At 40.4% G+C, this 10,601-nt stretch overlaps 1 protein-coding gene and 1 long non-coding RNA gene across 4 annotated transcripts; one reads left to right on the forward strand and one right to left on the reverse strand.

The window, feature by feature from the left end:
- Positions 1 to 1,036: 1,036 nt before the first annotated feature.
- On the reverse strand, positions 1,037 to 5,659 carry LOC147257299 (CD209 antigen-like protein C). Of its 2 annotated transcripts, none has more exons than XM_086210164.1 (7): positions 5,545 to 5,659; positions 4,672 to 4,779; positions 4,425 to 4,532; positions 4,140 to 4,337; positions 2,673 to 2,815; positions 2,483 to 2,583; positions 1,037 to 1,563 (listed from the first exon to the last, which is right to left on the reverse strand). In XM_086210164.1, the coding sequence occupies exons 1-7, from the start codon at positions 5,597 to 5,599 to the stop codon at positions 1,416 to 1,418; spliced, it is 861 nt and encodes a 286-aa protein (XP_086066290.1). In that variant the 5' UTR covers positions 5,600 to 5,659; the 3' UTR covers positions 1,037 to 1,415. The 2 variants fall into 2 exon arrangements, with proteins under 2 accessions (XP_086066290.1, XP_086066291.1); XM_086210165.1 differs by having other exon boundaries at positions 4,672 to 4,773; positions 5,545 to 5,602.
- A 579-nt stretch (positions 5,660 to 6,238) lies between these two features.
- On the forward strand, positions 6,239 to 9,305 carry LOC147257300 (uncharacterized). 2 transcript variants are annotated; one of them, XR_015117471.1, is made up of 5 exons: positions 6,239 to 6,531; positions 6,806 to 6,913; positions 7,012 to 7,101; positions 8,762 to 8,826; positions 9,054 to 9,305. It is a non-coding gene; the product is annotated as an uncharacterized LOC147257300 (long non-coding RNA). The 2 variants fall into 2 exon arrangements; XR_015117470.1 differs by having other exon boundaries at positions 6,818 to 6,913.
- The last annotated feature ends 1,296 nt before the right edge of the window (positions 9,306 to 10,601 follow it).

The following is a 10,601-nucleotide window of genomic DNA, read 5'->3' on the forward strand; positions in this document are numbered from 1 at the left end:
CAGAGGAGCTCACCTCCTCTCCTGTTGTGCAAACAGGTCACATTTTCCAGTGAGAAAGCACCAAAGAAATGTGCCCCACTGTAAAAGCTGTGATTATTATTTATCACAGCTTCCATGTTTATCACAGAATTTGTTCACTTAGATGAACAAATTGAATGATGAAGCCAAACTCTACACACACACACACACACACACACACTCATATATGCAGTATACAGTATATGTATTATTTATGGACAGCTAGTCGTACTTTCAGTACTTGTGCTTTCATTTTACTGCTCATTTTCAGGTATCCCTTTCTTCCCCACACCTTTTTGTAGCTCTCAGAGCTGATGACCTTCTCTCCCAGTTGCCCTGATCTTGGCCTCCAGCCAATGTTCAACTTGTCTCCCAACATCTCTTGGTTTACAGTTACTGTGGAGTCAACAACTAATTGGTCTCAGTTTTAGTCCTGCAGTTGATACTCCATTTATAAAGATGCATGCACAACATCTGTTCAAAATGATTTTTCATAAATCGCATACAGACCTTTAGTGGAGTTAGTTTAAATTTAGCCCCACTGACCTCAGGCTGTAGCCACAGTCTGACTGCTTTGCTCTCCTGCTCCCACTTCACATTCCTGGTTTTGTTTTGCTTTCATATCAGACCACCAGATTTCACTTCCTATGTGTAAGAATAGGAGTACTAAATAATTAAGAACAAATTTGTGTGTAAGGTCACGCATGAGGCCTGTAGTTCTTATGTTAAATAACGGAGGATAAGCTAAGTAATGTTGACTAAAACTGCAGAGAGAGAAGGAGATCGAGCAACCAGCTCAGAGATTGTTCCTTTTTGACACAGTACAAATGTTTACAGAAATTAAATTGCTTAACTGTCTGCTGGTGGTGCTGTGAGAGTTTATGCAGTATTTTACCCATCTTTCGACTACTAATGACGTGCATCTGTGCATGTTCCCTTAAAAATTAACAAAACTTCCAAAAACTTGAAATTCAACAAAGAGAAAGTTTATTTTGCAGTAAGAGAAACAATAGTGGAGACCGAAGTGGTGATATATTTGGTCTGTTGTCAGGATATCTAAAGAGCATCACAATTCGACTGTTTATAAAGCACTTTTCACATTCTGACTCCTGATCAATTCAGCTGTGGCTGAAGCGGTGCTCTGGCTGTATTTCGCAGTGACTGAAGCGATTGTTTTGGTTTAAGGTCAGAAAATATTTGGCTACTAGACACAGAATCAAGTTTTTTATAGCAGTGAGTCTTGAAATATCAGTCACTTTCAGCATTCACATCAGCGAACCAAGCTGCCTGCATGTGTCCCCTTCATCATACTTTTGGTTTTCATTGGCAGTTATAGCAAAAAATGGGGAATGCAATATCAAGCTTCCTTAAACATCATGTTAAATTTGGTGGCTGAGTTATATAGAAAATGTCATTTCACAGATCCAGTATTGTTTTAGGTTACACAGTTTATCATTCCAACCCTTTTCCTTTTCAAAATTCATAATTTCACCACAGTCTTCATCTCTTGATGAAACGCCATTAGGCTCGCCAGTGTTCCAGTAGCTGAAACCCAAAAATAGAAATGGAGCTTTATCGAAGAACATTTCAGCAACTCCAACAGTCAAGAAGAGTCAAAGTGTCAAATGATGAAGGATTCATCTTCAAGGTGTTTGCGCAGCCTGACTGAATGAAGCTGTAAGTGTGAGGGGTCGATCATATCAATTTTTACAGTTATTACCATAAATGCAAAACATAAATGAGCAATGATAATCATCATATGAGTCTTTTTTTTGCCATAAATGTAAGAGGTCTGTATGACAGACAAGATTGTAGCCGGCTTTGATGTGGTCAGTTTGTATGTGGTGATCAAAGCAGTCAGAGATCAAAGCTGACAGGATGAGAGACAGAATTCAGGCTCTGCACTGACAGATGAAAGAGCAGTCTCTTTCTGCAGACCCCTGAGTCGAGATGACAGTTAGAATGACTGTGACCGTAAGGATTCTGAAGAGTTTTCAACTGAAGAGCTTGATGACAGAGACATAATTCATACAGACGCACATGCAGACTGAGATTTTAGGCACTGCAGTGACTGAGATCAAAGCCATAGATCAAAGTCAGAGAGGTTTGATGACGTCACACAACCCGTGGCTCTGCTCACAAACAACAGGCAATGCACTCACAATCGCAAGCTACCACAGTCAATGAACCTCTGATAACATAGCAGCTGTTGAAGCGCTGGCTGGAACCACAGCTGATGAGCCTCTATGGACACACTCATCACCCACCTTTTAAAAGAATGAGCAGGTAGAAATATTTTACAGAATGGTGAGGCTGTGATTCCTTGAATTCTAGTCTTTACTGTTGGTCAAGCTACAAAAATTCTGAGTGTACCTTTCCTCTTAATGAGAGTGTGAGTGGGTGGCCTGATTTGTAACATGGCAAAAGCAGCAATGCAGTAGCGACACAACCAACATGTGTGAACCTTTTGATCAGTGGAGTCCCGTCCACCCACGTCCAAAAGCCTTCTCTGTCTTTGTCAGTCAGTCCGAGCCACAGCTGTTTCCTAAAACTTCTCAGAAAGTTCTTGTTTATATAAAGAAAAAAAAATGTCAGCATGAAAACAACATTAAAAACAGTTTTCACTCCCGCAGAGACTCCATGCAGATGCTCACCTGTTCTTCTTTGGTGTTAACAATCACCAGGTCTGCATTTCTCTTCAGACAGTCCTTTCGACTTTCTAGCCAGGATTTATTCTGAGAAGAAATGTAATAAAAACTGTCTTGGAAGCGCCTCCATCCAAGTTGGTTGAGCAGAGCTGTTTCAAATGAAAAACAAAACAAAACAATATCTCATTGTGGGTACTTGATTTTAAATTAAAGGTGTTCTTTATCAGACAGTATTCATGTATTTACAGTTACTGATGGCAAAAAAGACAGGCTCTTGAGGAATGCACCAACTTTCTCAGAAATATGCTGAGTTACCATCCTCCCCAGAGCGATACAAGAACTGAGATACCCTTCTCTCCTCTGTGTGTGGGCTTTAGGGACTCGCTCACTCACTCAGCTTCATCACAATCACATCTCTCTATCCCAGCTGTACTGAAAACTGAGACTTGGAGTTCAACATGGTAGATGAAGCTCAGATTGCTGACATCAAGGGGAAGTCCACTGTGCATCTCACGGGTGATACAAGACGAGTCTCCCTCACAACATTTGGGAGGAAGAGGAAGTGTTCCTTTCACTGCAGCAGAGTTTAACGTGAAAATGAACAAAGTTAACACCCATGATGACGAAGAGGAAAAGTCTCCATCAAAATTTGCAGCCATTTTATTATCAGCTGACCACAAAAGCATCAGTCTGTCCAGACAAAAGCTGGAATACTTGTCTCACTCTTCTCTTCTTTGTACAGATGGTGACTGACAGCTTTCTGGAGATGGAGCTCAAGAACAGTGTGAATCAGTTTACAGGGTTGTTGAAATTATGGAGCTGGTTGGGAAGCCAAAGATTTAACAACTTGGATCGACCAAATAAAGCTTTGCATCTGAGACATAGGACTGTCATGCAAGAACACATGTCAGATCAAAAGTTGAAGAAAGGTAGTTCAAGGAGGGCGGCACGGTGGTGCAGTGGTCAGCACTGTCGCCTCTCAGCAAGAAGGTTCCGGGTTCAAGTCCCGGCTCCATCACAGGATCTTTCTGTGTGGAGTCTCCATGTTCTCCCTGTTCCTGTGTGGGTTCTCTCTGGTACTCCAGCTTCCTCCCACAGTCCAAAGACATCAAGAGGGGACGAGGCTGATTGATACTCTAAATTGACCGTAAGAGTGAATGGTTGTCTGTCTCTATGTGTTGGCCCTGCGATGGACTGACGACCTGTCCAGGTTGAACCCCGCCTCTTGCCCGTAGACACTGGGATAGAATCCAGCCCCCCCCCCCTTAACAGGAATAAGCAGAAGATAATGGATGGATGCATGGAGTTCAAGGAATGAGAAAAGAAAATTGATGGTGGTGGGGATGAAGGTCCAAAATTGAGTCCATTTACATGATTGCCATTTTCCACTCATGAACTCATGTCTGAATATCATATCATCAATATGCACTTTTGAATGATGTTTGACAGCAAGAAAAGGAAATAAACGACTACCTGTAATCTCACTCCCAAGTCTTCTCTTGAGCTGGTCATGTTGTGAAGAAAGGCTGTTGAAACTGGTCTGTAACTGGTCCAGTTTTTGAGTCACGTTGTTGACCCTGGCCTTTAAGTCGATACCCTCTCTGGTCTGGTTGTTGTGGCTGTTGTTTATCACAGCCATTTTCATTTCCCATTCAGATCTTCCTCTGGTGACTTTGCGTGACACAACAACAAGTGAAAAGTGTTACCACCATCGCCAGCATTCTTATATCTTTGGCAGCATGTGACTAACATCCTCACACATAACGGCCAGAGTTATGAGTCCTGTTAGCAGCAGCAGCAGCAGCAGCAGCAGACACAGCAACACTGCAACACCTCTGGAGGAACCTTTCCAGTCATCATTAGCACCTGAGGGTTGAAGATTTGTCAGATGATGGTCCAGGCTTAGTATGTTTTTTAGAGCATTACTTTAAAGACATAATTTGTTTTCCTAGTTTTAACGTGTCCCTATCATGCAGTTCACATGATAGTAGCCACCTTCATTTACCTGGGCTCGCACATGCAGTCCTGCTTAGTTTCAAATTGTCCCTTGGAATATTTTCATAAATGTCTGAATCTTTAAACATGTCTCCCTCCTTGCTGTTTTTACCTGCAACTGACACAAGTATTAAGTAAAGATGTATAATTTCTATATTAACCATAGATATATGGTACATACATATGAAGACACACAGACAGGAGGGAAGAAGGGAACAGACACTCAAAATAGGACTGGCAGGGGAGTGGAGATGTGAGGGAAGGCGAGGGGGGAAAAAAAGTCAAGACAGAGAGGAAGAATGCAGAATGAGAGTACGCTGAATTAGAATTTAAAATTGTATATTGTCCATCGTCATCTTCCGCTTATTCCTGTACATTAAGGGTCGCGGGGGGGCTGGAGCCTATCCCAGCGTCAACGGGCGAGAGGCGGGGTTCACCCTGGACAGGTCGCCAGTCCATCGCAGGGCCAAAATAGAGAGACGAACAACCATTCACACTCACATTCATACCTACGGTCAATTTAGAGTATCAATCAGCCTTGTCCCCAATTACATGTCTTTGGACAGTGGGAAGAAGCCGGAGTACCCGGAGAGAACCCACGCAGACACGGGGAGAACATGAAGACTCACACAAAAAGATCCTGTGCCCGAGCTGGGACTCGAACCCAGAACCTTCTTACTGTGAGGCCACAGTGCTGACCACTGTACCACCATGCAGCCAATTATATGTTGTATATATTAATAAATTAACAAATAAAAAATAACTGTAGCCATACTCACACATAAAGAGGAGGGTTCCGTCATGTTTATACATTCATTTACTGGTAGAAATCCCCAACAAGCCAACAAAGGTATTAAAAGTTAAAACATGAATTTTGTCTCACCGGGTGCTGGAACAGCAGTCATTTCAAAGTCTCTCTTATGTAGTCTGCATTCCATTTTTCATTCACTGGCCTCAATGGTACATAAAAAGATGTGTATTTTTTAGTTGCTAAAATCTTGCTTCCTCTTCTCGCTTTCTACCACAAAGTTGCAGCCTCTAGTGACATCTGATGGAAGTGTACTGCATTTAAACCACAGATTAAAAAAAGAGGATATGGTTCTGTATGGGACATCACTGTGCACGTTTTTTGTCGTTGTTGTTGTTTTTACTGTCTCCTGTTTTAACTGCTTGATTGATGGGAAAATACATCACATTGAGAACAAATATTTTTGAAAGAAATATTTGCACATTTTGTTTTGGTTCAAATTTATTTCAGGAAACGTCCTCACAACTAGAGGTGGCACATGTACAGTATACACATTAATTACACAGGTGATACACAAATAAAGACTCAAAAAACAGTACTGGAGTCAAGTACAGTTGCTCGAAGAATCTACTTATAGCATTTGAGTTCGTGTCAACTAAAGGCCTGCAGTTTACTGAATCATTCATTAGTATCCACGTGTCCATTATAAAATTTTATGCGTTCACTGAAACTTGAGCAGTGATTTCCTATTTAGGGTCAAAACTCATCAGTAATCAGATCTGAACCACCTCTGACTTCCTCATCTTCTGTTCTTCCCTTTTTCAGGCAGTCACCAGCATGATCCAGCCTCTTCTCAGACAACTATATTTCGGGATTAAAATATAACTTTCTTTAGAATACGGATTTAATTCGGGTGATTATTGTATGACAGGCGCAAGAAAATCATGTCGGAGAATGTGTATGACGAGCCTGCCATGATCATGGAAAATCCGTGTGATTTGGATGTCACGAAAGAATGTGTAGACATTTATGTTAGCGCAGAGAGCCTGAGGGTGTATGATTGCCCCTGGGTAGAGGGCATGTCACCAAATATACCAGGACCTGCAGAGGTACAGCACCCAGGTATGGATCAAACGGCAGAAATTGACATGGGCTTCAATATTTCCCTTTTTTTTTAACATTTAAGATTCCAGCTTCATGTTCTGTGTGGTCTGATTCTTTGTGGTGCGGATAATGTTCTTTAATGGTATCTTGAATTTTATAAATAAATTGCAACTTCACATATTGCATAAGAGTGTTTCACTGTTGTTGTTGTTGTTGTTGTTTTTTGTTCTAACTGTATTTACAATAATATGAATTATGCCAGAAGTCTTATGTTGATAATTTACGTGTTAAGTTGTCTTTAAAGCCTCCCAGAAGACGAGATATATCAGAACTGATTCAGTTCTTCTGGGTTTGCTGTGTCTCATCCTCCTGACAGGGATCATTTGTCTCTGGGTACAGAGTAAGTTTTCTGTTCAATTTAATAATCATAGTTTAAAACTAAAAGATAAAATATATGAATGCTCAGTTGATGTCGTGTTATTCACCTTGCTTCAATAGTGAGTGATTGCCAAAGAAAGAGAAGAGAGTTATTGGATACCATTAATAAATTCTGCAATGAAAGAGGCGCATTGAGGGAGAAGCTCTGTGGTGAGTTGGTTTACCACTTTATTAACTGATCCCACTGATGAAGAACATTTCTATCTGTCTGTGCTATATCAGAAAACTCAGTCACCAAGTATGGCTTTTATCATCATAATAAATGCAGGCAGTACAGAGTAGGAAGTAGAGCAAATGTCTGCTTCCACATCAGCATCAGTTAGTATGAGAAATGTACTTCCATCTGTAGTTTTGAAGCTGAAGTGTACAATTTACCTGAGAACTGTAAAACTACCCCCTACACCATGTGCTCCAAATGTGCTTTGGGTATCCAGGAGCTCATGTTTTCTGTGACATTTGTCAGTTTGTCAGCAGAAAAACTGTGAGGATGTTTTGGTTTTTGGCCAAGGATGAATCCATAACATTTTGGGGCACATAAGTCATAGCACCAGCTGCACGATGGTGCAGTGGTCAGCACTGTCACCTCACAGCAAGAAGGTTCCGGGTTTGAGCCCCGGCTCCAGCACAGGATCTTTCTGTGTGGAGTCTCCATGTTCTCCCTGTTCCTGTGTGGGTTCTCTCTGGTACTCCAGCTTCCTCCCACAGTCCAAAGACATCAAGAGAGGACGAGGCTGATTGATACTCTAAATTGACTGTAGGTGTGACTGTGAGTGTGAATGGTTGTCTGTCTCTATGTGTTGGCCCTGTGATGGACTGGTGACCTGTCCAGGAAGAACCCCGCCTCTCACCTGAAAGCCACTGGGATAGGCTCCAGCCCCCCCCCCCCCCCATGACCCTTAACAGGATAAGTGGAAGAAAATTGATGGAAGACTTAGGCAATTATTTTACCAAGATGACATGTAACTGGACTCTACATCATCAGATGTTTAAATTAACATTGTAACACCTTCTCATGGTTAGGGTAAGTAAGACTGCAGAAACAAACCATCACTTCACCTGAGCACAGCAGCATTATGTATGTAAAGTGTGTATTCTTCAGTGCCACCGAGTGGACACAAGAAAAACACGCATCAAGTCAGGTAAATTTTATGCATTTATCAAAGGTGATCTCATAATACTTATCAGATAGAGCAGGTCTGGATTCAAAGTCTTAAATCTTAACACAGAGACCCAACAAATTCTAAAAATAATGTCGAAGAAATTGCCTTTGACCATCTGCTTTGACCTGTTGGTGTGAAAGAGAGGGACAGAGACAGGGGGACGGATAACAGAGCACACATTAGTCTGCGCCTTCACACAAAATCTAAATATGATCAGGTTTCATCACCCTCTTACTCCGCAGAACAGCCACACTCTACAACGTGACCACGGGTGTGAGGACCCACCCATCACTGGTTACAGATTCGATTCAGGACTGAGCATGAAAGTGCCATGGGCCAAAAGTTTGCCTTTGCAGCACTGTCTGAATGGCTTCTACTTATGAATGATTTGCCCCAATTCTTGCATTCATGCAACCGTATGTGTCTAAGAAGCTCCTTTAAAACTGGGTGTCACAGGTGCTTAGAAATGTTTCCTTATTTGCGTGTAAACACTGGTTAATAAACTCTCATCAGTAGATGAAATGATTGCGAGAATGATTTGCATTTAATTTGCCGCCGTGGGCCTTTCTCCCAATATTTCCACCTGCTTTTTGAGGTTTAAGATGACTATGCATCCTAATTTACTGTTATATTGTATTTTTGAAACACAGGAAAAAAGAGATTTAATGGCCTGAATTAGAGGAAGCGATGAAGTGGTTGAATGATCCCAGAGGAGGTGAGTAACGACTGCATTGTGTCCATCGTCATAAATTAAAAGTAAACCATTATAAAATGAATGGATTGTATTTTGGAAGCTCTCAACAGCATTGGGAACAACTCAAATGCGACCAATATTTTGAAGAAAAGGCCTAACTTGATATTTGACATGGAGATTAAGCTGCTCGTTCTGCTTTATTAATGAACTATAACTGTGTGAAATAATTCTCCTCTTCATATTTCTAGGTTGTCACACAACTTCCTTCTCACTCACAAATGAACACTATGTTGGGGCTAAATAGTCACAGGATGAAGATGGAGATAAAAAAAAAAAACATTGGTTGATATCATCATGATGTGAATTTACAGAGTCAGACCTGTTTCTGCTTAAAATCTCTTCTGATTAATTGTAGGAAAAAGCATGTCTCTATTTTGAATACATATCATATACAAAGACTTTTTACAAAGTACCTACAAGAGACGTTTTTACCAGGCTACCTAGTCTTTTTAGTTATTATTGTTTAGGTTGGTTCCTGTATCTCATTAATAAAGTTTGTGAAAAATGAGTTCATTAACTGTTTCATTACTTTACCAATCAAGCATATTACCAGGGTTAAATTCACTGACAAAGAAGAGTTTTTGAAAACACTTACTTTGTATTGCAGTTCTTCCATAGGTATTATTCATCAGTCAAACCCAAAGCAAAAATCCACCAGCAAAAAGTAATGACTAAAATCCAAAAGCAAAAGAACAGTAAAGTCATATTCATTGTATACACACACACACACACACACACACACACACACACACACACACACACACACACACACACACACACACACACACGATCTTGCTTTAATCTTTAAACGGCAATGTAGAAAGAAGTCCTAAATATAATTAGCGTAATAACTCCTGAATATAAATAATATCACAGCTGTTTCTCTTCAGAGATCAAGACCCAAAATCCAAGTCACCACTGTCCCATCACCTCTTTAGTGATGGGCAATGGATGGAAAGTATCTTTTGTGGGGTTGGTATATTTCCTCTTGCTCCCTATGATGTGTCTCCTCAGACTGAGAAAGTCAATGAAGCCAAATTCCTTTCAACTTATATATAAAACGATCTCCTTCCGATCTGTCTGTACACACAGGTGACAATCAATGAGCGAAACATTAAAATCAGGATATAAATGTAAACAATTCAAATATTTCAGTGGGAAAAATATGGAATGCAAACATTACAAGAAAGAATAGATTAAAGGAATAGGATTGATTCAAAAACTGTGCAGTTTACATTTGAAATACGGGATATTAAGCAGATCGGAGCAACATATTTGAAATGCTGCATCATTCTCATCATTGAGGCAAAAGGTTTATTTTGAAAATGATGCAGTTCATGACATGGGTCCCCTTCACAATAATTGTATTCTCTTCTGATGATCAATGTTTCTTTTGCTCTTCCTTGGGGTCAAAAGGAAAAAGATTAAATTACATTTTTCAAAAGGCTGCTTTGCGACGTATTACGATGCGGTGCGTGACCGTTACACAGTTTTTTCATTTAGTTATGACACAGTATTCAACACTTTATTTCTTGTTGTCTTTTGGGTGTTTAAATATGTATATACTTTGGATCTTAAAAAGATGACCAAAAGAATAAAAGGGTTGGAAACGTAAAAAAACCCCAAATGTTTATAAAAGGTTGTGCATGTATTTCTTATAACATGTTTAGCTTTAACATGTCTGGGGCGTTATTCTGAGGCAATAAAATAGTACTAGGCTGCAGACGGTACTATGG

The sequence above is a fragment of the Aulostomus chinensis genome, chromosome 8 (assembly GCF_037954235.1).
Source record: "Aulostomus chinensis isolate RoL2024-O1b breed Wild chromosome 8, RoL_Achi_v1.0, whole genome shotgun sequence".
NCBI lineage: Eukaryota > Metazoa > Chordata > Actinopteri > Syngnathiformes > Aulostomidae > Aulostomus > Aulostomus chinensis.